Here is a 23672-nt window from a genome sequence, read left to right on the forward strand (position 1 = left end):
TTATGGGATATGGCTAAATGACATTCAAAGCTTGATCGTGAGTCCAAACTATTTGTGTCTTTATAGCAAACTGCTCCTCACACTCTACGTTCATTGGCAATGCTTTCTGAGAACAACCGATTTGAAGGGTCACGATGTCACTGTTGATTGATTATTAGGGGACTTGGTGTAGATTCTCAGTCCCCCATGACTGTTCTCACACAGACAGAAATGAAAACATTTTGGACAAGGAAGAAGAGTGATTCAAGACAGGAGTGAAAGACCGGCTTGGGATTAAGGTCTTGGGGTATCCTAGAATAGTCTCACTCTTTGGACTTGTTACATCCCCAATCCAACATGTGATAAGTGGGAGAAACTTTATGTATGTGAACACTTCCTAGAGAGAACCACTAGTCATTTCCATGGCTTTATTTTATTTATCACAAAATTTCACATCAAAAGCCATTCATCCTGTCTTTTGCAATTTTCACTTAATCGTGTAGACTCACAATAAAGCTTGGAATCTGTTCTGGAAGTCGTTGTATGAGAGACACTTTCAACTTTCCATCTCAGGGCCAATCAAGGAAAGAATAGTAAATAGAACTATCCACACACCAGTGATGAAAATCACTTTGTAGTCACAAACATGTTGCACTCTTACTGTGAAAGGTGCTGTATAAATATAGTTTACATAATCGTAGGCAGTGAGAAAACCCAGGAAAGGTCCTTCAAAACATGGAAATTTCTCTGTTGAATGCCCAAATCAGTCATTAAATCAAACAGACAAAAAAAAAAAAACATTAAGGTGGACAAAATAATTACTGAACAGTACAACAGCTGGAGTGCTGTTGCCCTTAGAGCTAAAGTACAGCACAGCTAAATTCATAAAGACAATGATCAAGTTACAGAATCAGGTTATGTAACTCCAGTTTATAATTCCTGTCCATGAAGAAGCTACTTTGCTCCATGATGGAACTCCGAAGAAGCACAATGTTTGTACCAGCAACACAGTTAAGCATAGGGGCAAACATCAGCATACCAAGTTGAAAAGGAAAAACGGATGGGTAGTGGTGGTAGAGGGAAACTTCTGGATGTTTTCTTGTTAAACTACCACCTGTTTTCAGCATTTCCGAGAATCCAGCAGCATCCATGTTGTTAGGAAAAAAATGCAAGCAATGACAGTTGCTTAAACATCCTTCTAAATATAGCCTTCACTGTTTCTTTCTTTACTTCATGGTAGCTGCTTCACCTTAATTTGAGAAACCACTGCGGCGGCAGCGTGTCGGTCCGCGTTACCCAGAAAGCAGTTGGACACAGTATCGCAACACCAACACCGTGAGTGAAACAATGACTGGGGCAGCCTACTATATAAAGTACTCGGGGACCATCCATCCATCCATTTTCTTTACACCCTTGTCCCTTAGTGGGGTCAGGAGGATTGCTGGTGCCTATCTCCAGCTAACGCTTCGGGCGAGAGGCGGGGTCACCCTGGACAGGTCGCCAGTCTGTCACAGGGCAACACAGAGGCCCAATTAACCTGACAGTCATGCTTTTGGACTGGAAACCGGAGTACCCGGAGAAAACCCACGCATGCACAGGCAGAACATGCAAACTCCATGCAGAAAGACTGGGGCCGGGAATCAAACCCAGAGCCTTCTTGCTGCAAGGGAACAGCTCTCGGGGACCAATTCTTTATTATTACAGATAACCATCCGTAGAATACGGAACAAATTGCGTCCCGTATCGGTTCAATACGTGACGCAACATTTGACAGCAAAATACGGGACGGTTCCGTATTTTTAGGGACAGGTGGCAACCCTAAGTACTGACAAAATATTTTATAGTGAAAAACAGAGCCAGTGACTAAATAGGCCAGCAAACTACAAATCCTAGGATACTTTAACAAGGACAGTATTGTATAAAGATTAATGTTCATACTTTAAGTGTCAGTTGGGTAAATCTTCCACTAAGCCTGGATATAAGCAGCGATTCAGAGTCACAGTAAAGATACGAGCAAAGATACACCAAGAAATAAGATTCAATCACATTTGAGACACAGGAGTATTTTAGTGTTTCTCTGTATTTATTCCTTGCAAAAAGATTTACCACTTCGGAGTTTTTTAAATCAGCTAAACAGAGAATGATGCCTTTTTGGCCCTTCCTCACACAGGGGAAGGATTCTTCCTCTTTGGTCTCAGTAAAACTCTTACTCTACATTTTTAAGATCAGGCTACAGGAAGCTTCAACTGGCCACCCAAAGGCATCTTCAGAAGGTCAACATATTGCAGTTATGGTCCCTAAAAACCTCAAAGAGCAGCTAAAGTCTGAGCACTGATCAAAGAAAGAGGTAAAGGTCACATAGGTGGTTAAATACTTTGGTCTGAGATGATGGCTTTGACATTATGGACTGTTTTGGTTGATATTTCTCTTCAATTCCTACTTTACTTTTTGTGTGACTACATGTAAGTTAGAAAGATTGAATAAATTAACTTGGTTAATCTCCATGGCCTTAAGGGCAGTCCGTCATCACCTCGAGAGCTGCATAGGCATTTACTAAAAAGTTGTAGTTTGCTTGTAAGGATGGTGTCTTTTTAAAAGTAATTTAAGTGAAGGCCAATTGTAGAATGATAGAAAATATATCACAAAATAACACTTTATTGCCATCGTTTTTTCCTATAAAGGGAAAGCTTGCCAAGTAGTTTGAGAAGTGCTGGTCCAAGATCAGACAGTCATGGACCCCTATGAAAAGGAAAACAAGGAGGAGGACAAACAGAGGGGCAGTGTGAAGAACAGGTCAGTCTAGTCTTCTTCCACAAGGATACCTGGGTGTTAACACACCTGTTACCCTGTCTGGGAGGAGTCAGCAGTGTTTAGAGCTGCACTGGCTCATGTGTCAGAGTGTTTGTGTGTTTTTAAGAACAACCAAAGACAGAGAAAGAGAGGGAGACGAGGTGGAAGCTGAAGACAAAGAAACTGTACGACTGAGACGGTGAAGCTTTCTTAGGATCTCCACCTCCTCCACGATGTCAAAGTCGAAGAAAACCAAGGACGGCTCACCGAAGGGCTCAGGCAGTATCAACAAGTGAGTTTTTCCTCTGGATAATTAATACATGCAGCTCTGTATGATTTGCATGAATTCCAGTCATGCATCCCCTTCCTGTTGTTTTCCAGAATGGGAGTGTTTCATGTTTCCTGGGTGTTAAGACGGCTTCTTTCCGTTTCTACGATTACTTAAAGCCACCGGCAGAAATGTTAAAGAAAGTCAGTGACTCTGTGGGAAGTTAGTCTACAGGGATGGAGAAAGTCAGAAGCTGACATCATGTGTACCCAAGTTAGAGGATCAAGTGGCACAAATACAATAAAATATTTCAAGATTTATCCATCTTTTGTGGCATTGCAGAACCCCAAAGTGGTTCAAACAAAGCATGTTTCTTTCCAAAACAGTTAAGCTCAATTTTATTAGTATATTTCATCTGACTGTAATGTTGCCATTTTGGATTGGCTTAGCCAGGAATTAAGTCTGATAGAGAATCTGTACAGGGACCTAAAGATTAGGGTGCTGGCAGGGAGGCATTCCAACTTAAAAGATTTAAATCTTAGCCAGGCTTTCCCCCAGTGTATTATAAGCCTGATGGGCCACTAGACTTTACTTGTGCCCCCTAAGCATAGTTTACTTATTTTAGTTTTTTTGTTTTAACAGTTTTCTTTTTTAAACACTTTATTTTTAGGGTTTAGGTATTAATCTTCCAGTCTTCCAATAACACATAATTATGAAGTGATATTTTCAAATTTCCTGTCAACTTTAAACATTTATTAACTCAAAAACACGGCGAACCGCTGGATGACTGCCCTAGCGCCCCAACCACCGAGCACAGCAAGCTTTCTGGGTAAAACCCTGCTTAGCTTAAAGAAATCTGCATCAACAGTACAAGTAGAAATAAAAATTAAAAAGCTGGTCAGCTATTAAAAGTGATGTTTGATTGAAGTAATGTCAATAAATTATGTTTCAATAATTATTCAGTATAAATCTTTTTTTGGAGTTGCTTTTGTAAGAATGTAAATGGAAACTAGAATTTATATACTTTTTTGTCTTTTGGGAAATGTTTGTGTCATTTCCAATCAGAAACATTTAAATCTAAATCTGTATGTATGAATAGTTATGGGCTAAGCTGCGTTTGGCATTGAACTAAAAAAGATGTCAGCTGAAGATCTTGGTGCTGCTGCACACAAACACATAAAACATGTTTACAGTCAACATTGTAAGAGGGAAATCTTGAACTGCCTCAACAGTGAAGATGTAAAGTACATATACCTATATTATAGTGTGTTTCCAATTAAATTGCCATGAAGATGGCATCACTGTTGACCAACCGCAGTGTGTCGTGTCAACGAAGAAGCCTCATGATAATCAGGACAAATACGTTTTACTGTTTGTTCTCATCTGATTTGAAAAAAAAAACAAAACTGCATGATTTGCTGCTATTTTATAGCTGGCTGATCTGTCACAATCCTTGTTTCCAGCATTTTAGTAACTTGATATTTGGATTAATTATCAACATTGTTTTTATTGGTGTGTATCTGTGTATTTTACTACCGTCCCTGCTAATATTGCTACCCACACCTTTTGTCACCTTCTCTCTCTTTTTTAAATGGAAACAAGTGGAGTGCAGATCTGTGTGTTGTGTGTGTGTGTGTGTGTGTGTGTGTGTGCGTGTGTGTGTGTGTGTGTGTGTGTGTGTGTGTGTGTGTGTGTGTGTGTGTGTGTGTGTGCGTGTGTGTGTGTGTGTGTGCTGCTGTTATTTGGACATCCTGTGAGTCAGTGCCTTTGCTTTCACACTCAGGAAACTCCCTTCAACATAAGCAGCTGCTCTGGTACAAAGACTTCAGCTAAGATTACTCTAAGAGTAAGCAGGTAGCAGTGAGGTGGAGTTGTTTGTTGGATCATTACCACTACCTGCTCTTATGTTACTCCATGTAGGCGCCAGTTAAGGGGAAAGCTTAAGGTTTGGTGCAACTTGGCTAGCAGGCAATGAACCACCAATCAGAATTCACAAGTATTTTAAAATTGTACTGAAATATTTTATTTCCCCCCCTCATCCTCAGGGTGGGTCAAAACGAAATGGTGGTAGTATCAGCGAACAAACTTGGGCGTCTGGGTGTGTCAATATTTGTTTCTACTCATCACAGCTTCGCAAAAGCAAACCTAGATGTTATGAATGCATTTTCCACAGGCCTCATTAGCATTGCCTGTTAAATGATAGCTGGCTGATCTGTCATTTGCTTGGTGTGAACGGCGGAGTTTTATCAGTTAGATCCGATTAGGTAGAAAAGCTTAGAATATACTATTTGTTGCAAGAATCTCAAAGTCCTGAGCCAGTCACAAAACAGTGTTGTAAGTTACTGTTTTAGAAAGCCTGGTCACTTAGACGGATGATTTTGAAAAGACTGAACCAAATGTCTCTCAGTTTTCATCTGAACCTGTGATTTCCTCCCTGAAGGACCCAGGCAAGCAGCCTGGCTCTGCTGATCTCCAAGATGCAATCGAACGCCGACCAGGTGGAGAAAGAAATCCTGAAGTCAGAAGAGATGCTGGCTGTGGTGAGAAAAACCAGATCCGCCACCAAATACACAGATCCATTTAGCTGGAACAGTGCTGAAAATGACATTTATCATCACCAACTGAAACACTGTATGTAGATTAATTACACACAGATGGATGTTTTCTCCTTACAGGTAATGAAAACATGACTTTTAACATGAGGATATTGCATCAAACCATTCATAAAAATTATATTTAAAACAGAAAAGTGAGCTTATATTTAAATGTTTTTATTCTCAAATGTACTTTTAATCTGACAAACGGGCCTCATGGGAACGTAACAAACTTTAACATCAGCATAAGTTATTTAGCTGATTCACTGACAGAAGGCTTTTATAAGGCATTTATAAATAAAATGTTTTGAGGAACTTTACGCTTTTTAAACTGACTTTTTCTACTCACTGCAGAGTATTTTGGTATAGTTTCTGGTGCAAATATCTAAGTACATTTGAAATAAGACAAAAGTAACTAACAAGTAAGTTTTTAGCAAGAAATCTGAGCTTGTTGTAAGTCAATAATTCCTTAATATTGATTAAAGAGTTCTGGTTCCACTGGCAGATTATTTCACTAAAAACACGTGAAAATGTCTTTTTATAAGTGAAATAGTCTGACAGTGGAACAAGGACATTTTTAAAGGAATACTAAGAAATTATTGACTTAAAGCAAGCTCTTATTCCTTGTTGAAAAGTTACATGTAAGTTCATTTTGTCTTATTTCACGTATGCAAAGATATTTGTACCAAATACTAGAGTAAAATTATGTGGTAAGATTTTGTGTTTTTGCAGTTTGTTTTTACTGTTTTTATAGTTTTCACTAAGACTTATTCTGGATCCCTGAACTGACCTATAAAATTAGTTTTCATTACACAGAAAAGCTGCATGTAAAATCCAAAGCTTATGTCCATTTGTTCAGTTCATGCCAGCACACAGGGATCCCACGTAACTGCCATGAAGTACCGAAAAACATGTTTTAAATCCAACTATACAGCGTACATATCATCAGAGTACATGCATATGGTTTGATCCATGATCAATACAAAAAAACATTAGAAAACTTATTTTAGCATGTTTAAACTGTAAATTATTATGGTGATACCAGCATGAATAAACAAAATACACATCAAACCATCTGTTTCTCTGTGTTGTGATTTTATCAGGATGCTGAAAATGAGAAGAAAGACCTTCCATTTAAACATCAAACTGAGATATCAACCAAACTGAGCAAGGCAGAGAACCTGCTGAAGGATCTGTTTCTGGACGTCGATAAAGCCAAGAAGCTCAAACATCCTCAGGCCAAAGAGATTGAAAATGAGTGAGAACATTGGATGGACATACTGGTGTTTAATGACAAAGAACTGATTCAGAGACATTTGATTTCCTCCAGTTTTGGCCAATATGATCAAACTAAAGCACCAGGCCAAAACTTAAGCATATAAATCACATAATTTAATAGATATTTTACTGTTCTTTGTGTGACTTTCCAGTATAAGCCACCTTCATGAGCGGTGGCTGAAGGACTGCACCTTCTACAGAGACATCTATGACCAGATTGACAACGTGTCGCTGATGCCCATAATTAACTGGGGGCCCATTTTGACCCAGAAGCAAGTAAGTGTAGAGAAACATCAGAGCTCTTCACACTGGTGGCGATCTTTGAATTTAAAGCTGCAGTATGTGACTTTTACAAAAATATATATTTTTTCATATTTATTAAATCTATCATAGTGAAACAGTAAATCTGTGAAAAGATTGATCTCTTCCACCTCCTCTTCAAGCTATTATTGCTGTATAGATAAAATCATTCATTTCATCTTCAAGTTGAACCACCTTCAAATGTTTTACAGTGTACAGGAGGGTGATTGACAGCGCTAACACCCTCCTCCTGGTTCTGATTGGTTGTTTCTGACTGAGTGGCATATTTCTGCAGTTAGCGCTGGGAAAACACAGAGAAGCTTGATTATTTTTCACAGATTATTTGTTTATTATTATTAGATTATTATTTGTTATACTGTCACAACATAGTGACCAGATATGTAAAAACCATATTTTTTTATTAACGTTACATACTGCAGCTTTAAAGAATCTGCCTCTGAGATACTGTGACCCTGTCGAATTTGACAAGGTTTGAGCATTTTCATGACCTGGGCTGTTCTTGTGCTTTTTGCTTTCAGAAAGAGCTGAACAGAGAGGATTACGGCCCCACCATGGCCGACCTGGAGAAGCAGATTGCTGCTCACAGCATCCTGCATAAAGAGATAAAGGCTTACAGCTCCCAGCTTTGTGTCAGCTCTGCAGGCAGCAAGGTCGGCATGCTTATTTCAACACAATAGTACTTATATTGACTGGCAAAGAATTCAGACATATGGGACCTTTTCACATTTTTGGTTCCTCATAGCCACTCATAACAGTGCTTAACTGCAAAGTGACAAAAAATAAATGATAAAACAATTTTAGTGTTTTTTTTCACAAACAGAAATCTGAGAAACTGAATTATCTGACGTTTGTTTTTGCAAAAATAAAATTGTATTGAGAATATATGCTAAGTCTAGAGATTCAAATGGACTTAGGTCTCTTTAATACAGGAATATTCACTACAAAGCTTCTGACAAACTGCAAACATTTTATGGCTTTCTGTCAACAACAGCTCTGCCATAAAAAACAGATTTATGGAGCAGATAAATGGATTCTGGACTCTGTGGATCTTATTCCTCTCCTTGCCAAGACTGTATTACCTGACCCTAATTTTAAATCTGCCTAAATTGTTTCTCCCTGATTTGTGTGCCGTCCTTCACAGAAACTCTGCATTTAGACTGAGATTAAATCATAAACTGGTGGATTTCTCTCACCAAACACCAGCCTTCCAGATACAGAGAAGTTTCTGCAATATGACAAAAATATGAAAAAGTTAAAGGAGTTAAAGGAGTTAAAGGATTACGACTGGGACATTTGCTGCGTCCCAGTCATAGTTGAAAATGGGAAATTCTGACTTTTGAGTTAGAAATATCAGTAATAATTTATGAAACAGATGTCGCATTCAATATGGCCGCTCCTCATATCAGAAGTAGTAAGATGTGATGGAAACGTGTTTATTTTACAACAAATACATCTAAAATCAATGTTTTAAGCTGTAGCCGCAACTATGACTGAACAAATAAGTGATCTTTGCCAATAAAAATAAAGCTTTTTCATCTTCTTCACTCTCAGTAAAATCTTGGTAGAGACAATAAACGTTATGTGTTACTGTCTTTTTTTTTTCAGGAGAAATATGCTGTCTTTAAGAAACAATATAACAACCTGCTGGTAAGTTTCTTTTTTTGTTATTTTAGGTTTAGGGTCAGTCTGTTTTTTAAAACAGCATATTAAAAAAGGAGGAGTAAATTTAGCCAAAAACAAATCTAAGAAAGTTTCTAAAAAAGACAAAAGTTGAAAAGTCAAAACTTTGCTAGAAAAAACTCAGAAATTTCAAGAATAATTAAAAAATGTTGTAGAAAAACAGAAATTTTTGAGTTTCAAAATGTGCAATTTTGCTTAAAAAAATCTCTTGAAAAACAAGGACATTTTTGAGTTTGAAAACTCCAAAAAGTTCAAAGTTTTTTGTAGAAAATTTCTGAGATTAATGTCAAAGTTTTTTCTAGCAATTCTTTTGGACTTTTTGTGTTTTTTCTGGAATATTTCATAGATTAATGTCAAAATTCCTGAGTTTTTTTCCACCAATTCTTTTTTTGACTCTTTAAACTCAGAAATTTTCTTGTTTGTTCTGAAATATTTCATAGATTAATCTTAAAATTTCTGAGTTTTGTTTTCTTTTTCTAACACTCTGTAGTTGTTTTTAGAGGTATTTCATGAATAAAAATGAAAATACAGCCTAACCTTTGAGATTGAATTTTGTTTTGCTGGTTTTGTCTCTGAGGACGACTCCAAGTGGCGGCACCACTACCTGAACAGCCTCTACGACTACATGCAGGGCTGCAGCAGGCAGCTGAACTTCCTGAGAGAAGAACAGGAAAAGATCAAGAAGCAGGACTGGAGCGATCAAATGCTGCATCCTCCTGACATCCGCAGGCACTATGAGGTCAGAGCAAATCAAGATTTGGTTTTAATATCTCTTAATTCTGCTGTAATGCTGTTTTATTAAATAAAATAATTTTTACCCACCTGTAGGGTGTTCATAATGTTTCAACTGCAGATTCTTTGTCATAAACATTATAAACAGATAAAAATAACACCCTAGTTAGGACTTCTTAAACAAAATAAAACAAAGGAAGTTCAACAGAGGGGTTTAGAAACCTTAAGCTTTTAAGACAGAAGTTAGAGAATCTGTTAAGCATTAGTTAAATGAAAAATAGTTCAATTAGCATCTCGCTGTAACAGTAGATATAAAAGCTTTGACTTATTCCCAATCAGAACTTCAAGAACAACGGTCTTTTGTTCCATGAGAGTGAAGTGAACAGACTCCAGGATGAAGGAGAAAGGCTCATCGAACTGAACCACCCGGCCAGCGAAACAATACAGGTACTGAAGTCAGTCTAAAAAGGAGACCTGGCTTATGCGTCCTTTAACAAGTTATGATATGTCTATGTGCTATAAAAAACATATTCATTAAATTTTTTTTAGCACAAAACCATTCTCAGATAATGACATCTCAGTTTGCTCCCTTCAGAATTAACTGTTTTAGAGCCTCTTGTCACTTTAAATCCAAACTATTCGTTGCTGTCCACGCCCCCCAACTCAACGTTTACACTCTGAGTTGAGTTGGAGTCATAAGAAAATGGCTGCAAAGAGACGTACAATTGTACAACATTACATCTTTGAAGATCAAAGATAAGTTAACAACAAAACACTTGTCTTTTCTAGCAGCTATTGTACAGCAGTAAAGTTAGCTTACCAAACGTGCCGGAGTTCCGTTTGGGTTGCTAGGTAACGAGGCTGGGCTCGTAAAGGTGTTGGCTTTCACTTCTTGACCCTTTGCAACTACGTCACTGAATCATTCGAAGCGCCATGATGGATGTCGGAAACAGCTAGCTTAGAAACCGACCCATACCTCCTCCGTCCTGACATGTTGATCAAATTATCGGCTTTGCCTGAATTCACAGCACATGATTTATGTCATTAAGTCATAAAGAGCGTCTCCCTTTACACCAGAGCAGCATTAAAAACGTGCAGAAGACCAGTTTTTTTTTTTGTACATGCTAGGCTACATGATGGCGGGGCACTGTTTCCATGGTTACTGATAGTTCGACTCGTCCCTTCGCCATAATGCGATGTTTGATATCATACGTACTTATAAAGTATATGAACAATAATCCTCTTACTTTGTAAAAAGTGTTCGCTGCAAATCCCCGGTTACACGGAGGGATGATTAACGGCTGCTATCCATCGCCGCCACATCTTCCCTAATTAAAAATTAATAAAATGACAAGTTTGGTTTTCACCCTTGTCTATTGACCGCGCAGCATCCTATGACCATTTTACTGCGAGATCAACTAAATAAAAGCGATATTAGGCTACCAGAGCTGCGTTTTTTGACCGGTTTATAGGAGCGCATTGGTGGTTTTGACATCCATCATGGCGGAGTGGGCGGAGTTTCGAAGAGAGTGACGTCACGTGCAAAGGGTCAATAGGTTAAGGAGCAGTTGGTGACAATTTGACCTTGAAATCGGCTCATTTTCCAGCCACCAAAAAACATTAACTTATTTCCATAAAACATCTGGGTGTTTTTCTAGAGTTTGGGTTGCTTCTAGAAGCCGTTGACACCCAATTGGACGTAGAAATGTGCAAGAAGTAGACATTGCTTTATATGGCCCCTTTAAAGATTTCACCTGAGTTAAACTTTAAGATTGAATGTCTATTTAATGCAGTCTGATTCTTTACTTTAAGGCCCAAATGGAAATGGTGAGAACCGAATGGCAGAAGTTCCTGAATCTCTGCATTTGTCAGGAAACACATCTGGAAAACGTGGATGAATTCAAAAAGGTAAGAAAATATGGTAAAAGTATGTAATAGGAGGACATGCTATTGCATGGACAATGTTTTTAGCAGTCCAACGTGTTTTTAGCTTCTCTCAAACCACAGCATGAATATTTTTGTACCATTTTCTTCCAGTTTCAAATGGACACTGAGGAGCTGTCAGAGACACTGACTGAACTCAGCACCACTTTGGCCCCAGAGTCTGTCAGTCAGAAGAGTAACTCAAAGACACTTCTGCAGATGGAGGTAAGATGAAAACAAGAAGGTAAACCGGGAGGAAAAACTGAGAAAAACTCTAGTTTATTCAACTCTTGGAGGTTTGCAAAATTGATAAAAAGTTAACACAACTTACTACTGTAAGTTTATTTTTCACAAACTCACATTTAGGCTCAAAATATAAAACTGGCTACATTTATTTGACTTAAAGAGTAGAAGATAGTAGACACAACTAAATGCGGCTCAAACATTTTACAGTGAAGGAAATACAGAAAACAAGGTGATTGGTCAGATTTGCAGAAAAAGTTGGGATCACTGGTGAAAATTGCGAGTCAGTGCAAAATTTGTGAACAATCAGTGAATCACGACTTTCTGGAGGGACTGGTTTGGTACATTGTTATAAAAGGCTCTGATTTTTGTACAGCTCACTAGGAGGCAATAGGTTGTGGTGAAATTAGGGGGAATCACAGACAAAATAACACGAGTCAAGATGAAAATACAATGAAAAGAAACGTATAAAAGCAAGAAATGGGCGGTCAGCTGACGAAAATCAATAGACAACTGGCTTTGCTTCTCTGTAGGGAGAAGAGAAGACGGTGCAGAACTGTGAGCAGCTGCTGACCGACCTGAGGAGACGAAGTTCAACCATCTCCCCCCTGAAGCTGCGTCGCGTTTCTTCCAACACTCCCGTCTCAGTGAAGTCGCTGTGTGACTGGGAGACTGACCAGGTCCAAAATGCATTTTTATTGAATCTTCTTTAAGCAAAACTCACAAGGCTGAGTGTTGAGATTCTTTCTGTAATTGTTCAGCCTGATTTATTGTTTTCAGACCTCCTTAAAATGATAATTTGACTTAATTTTTCCGCCATTAGGCTTCTCTGTCCAGAGGGGAAACGTTCACCCTGAAATCCCTCTCTGACAACGAGAACTGGGACGTAATCTCAGCTGATGGAGAAACTGAAACTTTCCCAGGAGTTTGCTTCCTGATCTCACCTCCTGACCCAGACGCCATTGATAAAGTTGACTCGTAAGTAATGGAAAGCTGCATTGGAAATGGAAAGTATTGCTATTAAAACATGTACTATACTCGTTGTGTTTGTATTTTCAGTTTGGAGAGTGAGCTGGCAGAAATCAAGGAAAAGAGAGCAGCTCTGGCAGCGTCCCTGAAGAACCGCAGATCAGATGTCTGTAACGCTCAGCAGTCAGGTGTTTGTCTTTCACTTCTTTACCGTCATGATGTTTAATCTGTGAGCAGTTTAAAACGCCTCAGAGACCAAGAAGAGTTTGTTTGTATGGCACAGTTCAGCAACAAAGTGCTTTACACCATTAAAAACATAATACAGTTATTATGTTAAATGAGAGGAGTCCCAGAATTGAACCTTGAGGAACCTCATATAGGATTTCTACCCATTCCGATGAGAAATTACCGACTGACACAAAGACGTCCCTGTTTTTTTAGGTCAGATTAATCAGAAGGTAATTTTACTGTTTCTTCACTCAGTTCCAGTTTCTTCAGCTCCTCCAGACTCAAAACTGGCAACTGTGGCTCAGCAGCTGGACCAGCTGGACTCCGACCTGGCCGACACGGAGCAGGGCCTGCTGAGCCGCCTGCGAACCCCGGTGAGCCGCACCGACCCGACCGGAGATCTGGCCAAGAAGCTGAGAGAGCAGGAGGTGAGTCGACACAAACACCGATGGTTTCAGAGGGAAGAAACTCTCGTTAGGGATCTGATTATATTTAAATTTAGTTCATGGGGAGAAAAAAATGTGGCTTTATTTCATGGAGTTCATTTTATTGCATGCTGATACGGATTGTGACACTTAGAGGTACACTAAGTAAATTGAAATGCCTTTAAAGGTTCATTCATTTTGAGTAATTAAGTTTTTTATATTTAGACTTTAACCATACAGAAGGATTTATTTCATCTGTTTATTTTAAATAGATATCAAACCAATTAAAAAAGAAGACCTTTCTTCATTAAATATCATATCATTCATATCATCAATTTAAAGCAGACAGTCACCGACTCACTTCACAAGAAGAAGAAGCCATTAAATTGCATTGCTGCGCACTGCAAAAACACAATCTTACAATATATTTTTATCTAGTTTTTGGTGCAAATATCTCAATACACTTAAAACAAGACAAACCGACTTACAAGTAACTTTTCAGCAAGTTATATGAGCTTGTTTTAAGTCAACAATTTATTCATATCGATTTTTAAAAAGTACTACTTTCTCTGTTATTATTATTTCACTTACAACATTTTTCCCATGCCATAATTGAAATAATGTGCCAGAAGAACTAGTACTTTTTAAAATCAATATGAAAAATGTATTGACTTTAAACAAGCTCCTATATCTTGCTGAAAAGTTACTTTTTAGTCAGATTTGTCTTATTTCAAATTTACTAAGGTATTTGCACTAGAAAATAGACAAAATACTTGGTATAATTTTGTGTTTTTGGAGTTCAGTGTTGCATTCAACATGTTCATGGAAAGATGAGTGGAAGGAAAAAGTGCGCACAAGCACCAGGCTTACCTTCAGAGGATTGTGAAACAATTCACAATTCTTCTAAATCATATTTGTTTTATACAGCGAGCTGCCGAGGCATTGAAGGCTCTGGAGCAGCAGATTCAGACTGCAGAGGCCGACCTGCAGCCTTTCCTCCCTGCTGAGTCCAGCAGCATCGTGTCTGGACTGCAACTCAGACTGAGTGCTGCTAGCAACAAGCATGATAGCTTAGCCGCTCTGGCAGATCTCTACAGTAAAAAGTAAGTTTGCATTATTATTATTATTATTAGCAGTGGTAGTATTTAGATACTACCACTGCTAATAGTATTTAGTGGTAGTAAGCTTTTTAGATCACAGCTTGCTGTTTTTATCTGTTTCTCTCAGAGCGAATGCGTCTCTCAGCCTGGAGAGTCAAATTCAGAAGGTGGACGATCTTGTTTATGGGCTTGAGAGAAACCTCAGTGAAGACGGTCAAATTCCTGACATACCAAATGCAATTCAAACTCACACTGAAGACATTCAGGTGAGGATATCTACAACAGACTGTATCACTATTGGCTTCTGCACAAACACACAAACTGTTTTTAAGACAAAGGCTTTGACAGGGAAACCTTTGCAGTTACAACAGTTTCTTCTAATAAGACTTTCCATCAGTTTTTGGAGTCTTCATGTCTGAGTTGTTGTCGTTTCCTCAGTTAAATGTGGAATATTTAGGCTGGACTTTTTGCACAGATGACATCCACTCAAAGTTTGAGTTCACTTAGCTCCTGAGAGAGATCCAATCTTTTACAAATGTTTGTAAAAGCAGTCTGCATGACTTGACGTTTAAATGGGATGTATTGGGCAAAATATTCATATTTTCATATTTTGTATTTTATTATACTTTCATTTTGGTCTCAGTTGCTTCTAAAAACAGCCCAAACGCTTAAAAAAAAAGTGTAGTTTTTGGCGCTTTTTATTCCCTAAAAGCTGGCTGTTTTTGGGGAATAAGTTAATGAACCGTTTCAAAAACCTCCTAATTGTTGAGTCATATTATCAGTTTACCCCAACTTCAACCCCAGCAGAGTTCCAGCACATTTAGTTCTACCACTATGTGCTGTACAATGGCTGCTGGAAAACACAGGTGTTTTGTTGATGACTTGCCATCCAGAAACCACTTGCCCCATTCTTGTTGGTTGTGCAGGAGGCTCCACTTCTGCTTTTCAAAGATGTAAAATTGCATAATTGTGTATCTGTTTGCAGCCATTTTTACCTTTGAGTGTAAACGTTGAGTTGGATTTAAAGTGACAAGATGCCCTAAAACATCTCAAAATACTCAGAACTGAACAGACTAAAGCCTCACCGTCGAATCATTTTGTGCAAAAAATGCAATGAACATGTTTTGTCTAGCCCATAGAAACATCCTAACCTGTTTAATAAAGTATGGTAGGTCACCTTTAATCACCTACAGCTGTGGCCAGCAGAATAGTTGGGACAACTCAAAACTTTTGGCTGTACAGTGTATATTTTATTTTGGGCGTCCCCTTTGTTGTGTTTAGTGCCAGCAGCAAGTGGTAGCAGGGATCCTGGATGACATGACGAAACTGAATCAGGATTTGGAGGCAACTGAGAGGTTGTGCAGCTCCCTGCAGAAAGACCACCAGGAGTACTGCCCTGACATCCAGCGCCAGAGGAACGACGTCAGACAGCTGCAGAGTCGCTACACAAATGTTGCCAACCAGCTGAAGGAAAGGTGAGACAAACCAGAGGATTTCAGTTCATTTAATTTAGCTGTACTGGGATTTGTTTATCCCCAGTTAAACAAATTAAGTTTGATAGTAATGAAAAGTGAAAGAACATTTCATAAATTCTGTGTTTACTTTTAAGTGTTGCTAAATGTCTTTTAAGGAAAAGAAAAACTTAATGTTCTTAAGAAGAAATATATTTGATAGCAGCAAAGATGTGGAGAAAATTAATCTTTTTTTTTTCCCTGACATCTTTTAGAGAAAACCTTTTGCAAGAGGCTTTGTCAGCGTACCAGGAGTTCCAGAGCCTGTGCAAATATCTCAGCTCTTTCTTGGACAGCCTGCCAACAAATCAGATAAATATCAACGATGGGCTGTCGCAGGTGACTGCTAAGCAGATCTCCCAACAGGTATGAAAGTCCTTAGAGACGTACATGTCTGAAAAGTATTCACAGTGCTTCATTTTTCCACTTTACTGCAAATTGTTAATTTAATCTCTTTCCTCAAAATTCTACATCCAAATGCCTCAATGTGGAAAAAATGTTTTGGAGATTTTTCCACATTTATTAAAAACACAAAACCAAGAAATTACATTTACATAAGTGTTCACATCCTTGCTTAATACTTTGCTGAGCCACCTTAGGCAGCTTTTACAGCATCGACCAACAAAACAGTGCTGAACTGACTTAAAACGTTTATGTTTTAAAACAAACAAATGTATTTAATTACAAATTTATTTGACAACTCTGCACCATTACATCACACTTCACAAGCTTAGTCAAACATGTAAAAAATAAACTGTAGGAAATCTTCTTTCAAATGGTTCAGAAGGTGAAATTAGAAATTCTAAATATAAAGTAAAATAAATAATAAAGCGTCATGTAGCTCAGAGCACAAAGCATAGAGCTAGACTCAATAGATCTGCCCATATGAATCAGTCACATTGTCACCAATACCAGATCTATAATTTTTTTCAACATTGGGACTGATGCAGATATTAATGTGGGATTGGTGCATCTAGTTTCCTCTAAATATGACGCCGTTCATTCACAAAGAGTTCAGTCTTTGTCTCATCAGACCAGAGAATCTTGTTTCTCGTGGACCGAGTTTTGAGCCTTATTCCAAAGTCTGTGAATATTTATTTAAATGTGATTTATAGGCTTTGTATTTTAATAAATTTGCAAAACACTCAAACTTTCACAATGTCATAATTGGGTGTTTGTGTGTAGAAAAAAAAAGAGATTAATTTAGTACAATTTGGAAAAAGTGAAGCACTGTGAATACCTTCCGGATGCACTACACATAAAATAAATCATATCTGTGCATCATTTAATTGAGTTAAATAGTATTTAAAGGATTAATGCAACCTTTCTCAACTCACAGAGAGTGATGAAGGATCTAAAGCAGAAGGAGGACGACATGGACTTAGTGGTTGACCTCTCTCAAGATCTGCAGTGCATACTCAGCGTAAGAACAAAACAGAAGCAGAGATGCAAACGTTTCACAATTTGTAGTTGTACAGAGTTGCTCAGACCAGGAACATTTCCCCCTTTGGAGCTGAAGTACTCTACTAATAAGTCAAAGTATAATGTTTACTACAGCAGGTTAATTACCTGAAAACTGATGTGTTTCCTCACCTTGTTTATAAGTTGTCTCCCCTAAACTCCATCCCAACTCAGGGAAACGTGTGGTACACATTTTAAAAACAATTTAGTCAAATCCTGCATTGAAAATGAAAATTCATAACCTTTTTTTATCTCTGTAACAGTACAACTCTGAAATAGGAAATACAAGAAAACAAAGGAACTTTTTAACTCAACTTCTTCCTCTTTTCTGTTTTTTTATGTCCTAAACATTTAGCTTCAGTTCACACTGAAACGATCCATTCCTCTTTGCGCTCGGATGTGCCTTTTTAGTTCTTTTTCATCTTTAATGTTTAAAAATGAAGGAATAACATATGTAACATTTTTATGCCTGCAGGATTATGAGACAAATGCTAATAAATACAACGGTACACTTGAAGATGTCGGGATGCCTCTTCCAACGATGACCCATAGCCTCACATTCAGTGATGCTATTCAGAGAGAGGTAACATTCAGATTACTTTACTGTATATTTATGTTTTTTTTTAAAGAGATAAGAATTTGATTACAGATCTGTTCATCACAGGAAAAAAAATTGATAAACCGCTACGCAGAAGCAACAGCAGAAAACGCTCAGCGTCAGAAACAGATCGATTTGGCAAGGAATCTCATTTTTCAAGTAAGGCTTACGGTCAAAAATTTGTCAACCTTGTCTTTGTTTTGCACTATTTATACCATAACCGATCAAACAAATTTAGCTACTCTGCAAATCATCTGAAAATGTGTACTTAAACCTGCTTAATATGTTTTTACTGCTGCAGAATGAAGAAAAGGTTCAGATGGTGGCACAGCAACAGGCGAAGCTTGGAAACCAGCAAAAGAGTAGCTCTGAGTTAGATGGCTTGTTTGGGGAATTAGTGGACGAGAATGAAGTGACAGCTCAATCACAGACCAAACTAAAAACCTTCAAAAGCAGAGTTAAGAATCACCGAGGTGTGGAGCATGTGGAGGAGAACGACGCACTGCAAGTAGGTGATCTGTCTGACCTTAGGAGCAAACTGAACACTGAAGTCTTGAAACGGAGCTCCACCCATTCAGAGTTTGAGACGGTAAACGAGAGAATCGGAAATCTGCAAGACACCACTAAACGCTCATACCCCCGAATGGTGACTAGAGAGGCAATTGAGTTTAAAAGAGATCCTCAAGTGGAAGAAGAGGCTGCCAACATGCGAAATGAGATCCCAAGGACGAGACATGAAATACGAATGAACGAATCGGAGCAAGCCCAAATGAAGAAAGAAATCGCAATTCTCCAGCATATTAAACCACCCTTGAACGAGAGAGAGGATAAGAAGGAAGCGGGTAAAGCAGAACAAGATCTAGAGATTTTGAAAGCATTTAGAGCATTTGAGACTGAAATTTCTGATGAGAAAAACAAATGCAGGATCCTGAATGATGAAATCTTCCAGACAAGAAATCAGATTAACACCCTTGAGAAGCTGATTCCCAACATCCAGTCTAAAGACATCGCTAGAAATGTGAAGAAGATTGAACAAGACCCTGAACTTATCGCAGAATTCAACAAGCTCCAAACGAGCCTGGAGGAAGAGAGATCTGAAAACAGCCATTTGTCTCAAGAAGTGATGGAGCTGCAGAAGCGCTACAGAGAAATTCAAGCCCAGAGGCCAAGTTTTGAGGTGAAAGAAGTTGTAAATGAGATATACCTAATAGATCCAAATACAGAGATGGAGATTGAGCGTCTTCGCAAAGAAATACAGGACATAAATATGCAGAATACTGACCTAGAAAAGGTGATTATGCAGGTCACCACTGATCTGAATACCCTTCGTTCAGAGAAACCCAAAGTAGAATTCAAAGAGGTTACCCAAGAGGTGGTGAAAGAAGAAAGAAGCCCTGAAAACGAGCGAGAGATCCAGAGGTTAAATGATCAGGTGAACCGCCTAGACAGCCAGTGCACCTCTCTTGAAGACCAGGTTAGACAGCTGCAGAAAGAAAGAGATGAATGGAAGGCAGAAAAGTCCAAGATAGAGACCCAACTGGTCAACAGAGAATTAATAAAGTATGAGCCTGATCCACTGCTGGAGAAGGAAGCTGATCGTTTGCGCAGGAGTGTGCGGGAAGAAGCACAGCTGAGGCGAAATATTGAGGAGATGGTTTTTGAATTCAAACACAAATACCTTCTTTTGGAAAGACAGAAACCAGAACAAAAACTGGTTGTCCAGGAGATTGTACGGCTTCAGAAGGACCCAAGGCAATCAATGGAACATGACAGACTCAGTAGGAGGCTTGATGAAGCCGTAACGAGTCGCCGTCAGATGGATCTGGAGTTACAGCAACTAAGAACGAAGTTGGAAGACAAGGAGCGGATCATCAGAGAGAGTGATGAGCACCAAAAAAGGATCCAAGCTGAATCTGAACTCAGAGAGATTCGACTACGCATCACACAACTGGAAAATGCCCCACCTCCTGTTGAGGAGAGCATAGTGGTTGAGGAAGTGCTGAAGGTAGAAAGAGATCCAAAACTGGATAGGATGACAAGTGGTTTACGCTCTGACATGGACAAGGAAACCCTTAATATCCTGCGTATCCAGAGGGAAATCCGTAATGTCAAATTAAACCTTGAGATTCTGCAGAAAGAGAAGTCAGGTGAAAAGACGGTGTATAAGGAGGTTGTTCGCGCGGAGAAAGATCAGGCTGTTGAAGCTGAGCGACGCCGTCTGAGGGAGCAGGTGTCTCAGAACAGATTTGCCAGACAAGACTTGGAGGATGAAATCAGACGTCTCAATGACAAAATTAGCGTTTTGAGGAGCACCAGATCTAACAATTCAAGAGAAGAGACATCTCTTAGTTTCAACAAAGATGCTCTAGCAAGAGAAAATGACAACCTCACTCGAGAACTCAGAACTCTTCAAGCAAAGAAACACGACACAAGCCTTTCTTTCCATCAACGAAGTCGACTGATGACTGAAAGAACACAGATGAACAGGCAGAAGAGCATTAAGATGGAGTCAGATGTCCAGCGACTGGAAAGGCAGATCTTGGACGAGAAAGACAAGATTCATGAACGAGACAGCACAATTCGTGAGATTCTGATGTACCTGCAGAAAGAGGAACAGGCGGAAACAAGAACCAAAGAAACCAATGTCTCGACCAAAATCACCATTTTGGATCCAGAAACTGGTAAAGACATGTCTCCTTACAATGCTTACCTTGGGGGCCTCATTGATCGCCAGCAATACATTCATCTGCAGGAGCTAGAATGTGACTGGGAAGAGATAACGTCCATGGGTCCTGATGGAGAAACATCTGTCCTGCAGGATTGCAAGAGTGGGAAGCAGTATCCTATTGAAAATGCTATCAAGGAAGGAAGGCTAACAAAATATGATCTGCAACAATACAAACAAGGCAAACTTCCCATCTCAGAATTTGCCCTTCTTGTTGCAGGTGACATAACCAAGCAACCCAAACTCACCTCAGTCACCCAAACACCAAATTCCTCTGTGAAATCTCTGTCCCTAGACTTTAACTTTGCTACCGAAACACAGCCAATTGCTGGAATAATGGACACATATACAGGCACCTGCTTTACAATCCGCAATGCCACCTTGCGCACACTGATCGACCCTATCACTGCCCAAAGACTTCTGGAGGCTCAAGCAGCAACAGGTGGCATTATTGACATCAGCAACAAAGAAAGATACAAAGTTCACAAGGCAGCACAAAGAGGCCTTATCGAGGACAGCCAAGTCCAACGGCTGCTTAATGCAGAGAAAGCTTTCACTGGAGTTGAAGACCCCATGACCAAAGAGCTTTTGTCTGTGGGAGAAGCTGTTCAGAAAGGCTGGATGCCAAAAGATTCAGCTATTCGTCACATGGAGGCACAACACCTGACTGGGGGGCTGGTAGATCCTAACAACGGTCGCCGAATTAGCTTATTGGATGCCATTGAATCTAAAAAGATTGACAGTACAACAAAAAAGGATCTACAAACTGGCGAACACTCTGTCAGAGATATCATTGACCCTATCACAAAGGAGAAGATCAGCTACAAGCAAGCTCTGGATCGCTGTAGGAAAGACCCTGCATCTGGCTTACCTATGCTGCCTGCCTCCTCCAAACCAAGCTATTCTCCAACATATTGCTCTTCAAGATATTTTAATGTCTAGATTGACTTGTAGTTAACACCATAGCTATCTGATATCACTAGGGGAAGAGAGGAAGAGGGGATAGATTAACCAGGAGGTCAGGCTTTAACTGGCAAGTCTCCTGATGTTTGGCCTGTGAGGAGACTCAGTGGCTCTCCTGACTCAGTAGGTGAACAACATTGCTAATTTAGGATCCTAAAAATGTTTGGAACTGAATTTAGAGTTAATAACAAGTAAACTCATCTGAGGCCACAATGATTGCTGCAGGTCAAGGAATCTCTGCATTTATTTTGTGTGGACATGCAGTAGATGTAAGTTTGAAAAAGAGCATATTAAAGGTGTACATCTGAAGGATCCATTTCTAACAAAGAATGAAGGTAGTTACTACATAAAATACATGACAAAATGCTTAGTAAAATTTATGTTCCTGTCAGTTTGCTGGGTGAGTCCATGAAACAAGGCGATGGAAAATGGCTAAGGCAAATGTATTAATTTTTCAAGGGATGGTGTACATTAATCAACATTATGTAAGTGTGCCAGAGTTGGCTAGAGTAAGATAATTTTCATTAATAAAAGCTAGTGACACTAATGTTTGTTAGAGATTATTGCCTTACAGTGCATCTGCAATGTAATAGTGATGCCCCGTGGCATCTGGATTATTAACCAGTTGAATTATTAACCAGTTCATCTGAGCTTGCATATAAACTTCAGGACCTCAGAAAATGGAGGTCCTGAAACTTTTGTTTGTGGATTTATTCCTGTGGTTGTGTTCGAGTGAATGGGTTACTTATAACAGGCTAAGCAGCCATGAGGATGTTGCATGCTGAGAAGCACAGTCAAACCAGAATCTGGACAAACACTGATCGTTTCCATGCATAGTGAAAAGCTTAGATAATTTGTGGGAGATAATTTACCAAAACATCACACAATTGAAGGATGCCATAAATGCAGTTTGCACCTTTGCTTGGCTTGGTGGGTTGGAGGAGTGCGTGTTACTGCTGCTGTAGTTGTTTAGTGCAGCTATTTTAGGTGTTATTTATGTTTCTGCTGTCAAAACCTGGTAGATTGGTTTCGACTGTGGCTTGCATTCTTTGCTAGCTTAGCTGAGCCTGCTGTTTTCTTTATGAGGCCTGAAAATTAAATCGTTAATGCCAACAGCTGAGTGTGCCGACATTCTGAGTTGGGTCAAAGTCTAAGTTATTATTGTTATTAAGCTATTTTCTTTACTTTCACTACACACAACTAATTTATGTTTACTATTTAGAGGTTGTTTTTAGCTTGGTAATAAAATATATTATGGATTCTGCTGCTTCTACTACATATATATATTATGTATTAACTCAGGAGAAGACGTATATTATAAAACTGTTGGTCAAGCTGCCAGGATGATTGCTGTTGAGTTGCATTTGTTTAACCAAGAGTCATACATAGGAATATTTGTTGTTTGAGCCCTTTTGGATCAAAATAAAGTGACCAGTGCTGTATAAATACTGTTTATGGTGAATATTGGTGTGGTATTGGGGCATAATATTATAGATTGATTTGACTCTGTGTTAATTCTTCACTTAAAGCTTAAAATTGTTTGATATTTTATGAAGAATCAGATATGATTAAAATTAACTTATGATGGTTAAAAAGCATTTGGCTCTTCACTTTTTATTATGAATGTTCTGCTAAATGCATCAATTCATCCATCTATTGTCAAAACTTGCTTTTCCTTGCAGGTTCATAGAAACAGAAGCAATCCATAAAGATGATAAACAGACTTAAAGATCACTACTGTCATATCTATGCAGATGACATCAAGTTGTACTGTTCCTTTAAGGCCGTGGTTTTCATGCGAACAGACCACAACTCATAAGAAGCAGCGTTCACCATGCAAGAATAATTTCCTAAACAATACCAGAGAAGCATATTCCAGAATAA

The 23672-nt window shown here is 38.9% G+C and overlaps 1 protein-coding gene across 1 annotated transcript; it reads left to right on the forward strand.

Annotated features, from left to right (window-relative positions):
• The first annotated feature begins 2878 nt into the window (after window positions 1-2878).
• Window positions 2879-23386, forward strand: LOC106918956 (envoplakin-like). The gene is made up of 22 exons (XM_014989061.2): window positions 2879-3061; window positions 5478-5577; window positions 6735-6889; window positions 7062-7185; window positions 7749-7880; window positions 8836-8877; window positions 9488-9649; window positions 9982-10089; window positions 11455-11550; window positions 11680-11790; window positions 12342-12488; window positions 12632-12786; window positions 12868-12965; window positions 13261-13433; window positions 14358-14533; window positions 14658-14796; window positions 15812-16005; window positions 16257-16407; window positions 17381-17464; window positions 17978-18085; window positions 18167-18259; window positions 18402-23386. Exons 1-22 carry the CDS (start codon window positions 3003-3005, stop codon window positions 21765-21767), a joined length of 5973 nt encoding a protein of 1990 aa, XP_014844547.2. The 5' UTR covers window positions 2879-3002; the 3' UTR covers window positions 21768-23386.
• The last annotated feature ends 286 nt before the right edge of the window (window positions 23387-23672 follow it).

This window comes from Poecilia mexicana, unplaced genomic scaffold (assembly GCF_051168715.1).
Source record: "Poecilia mexicana isolate PSO_F unplaced genomic scaffold, ASM5116871v1 scaffold_1, whole genome shotgun sequence".
In the NCBI taxonomy this organism is placed as follows: domain Eukaryota; kingdom Metazoa; phylum Chordata; class Actinopteri; order Cyprinodontiformes; family Poeciliidae; genus Poecilia; species Poecilia mexicana.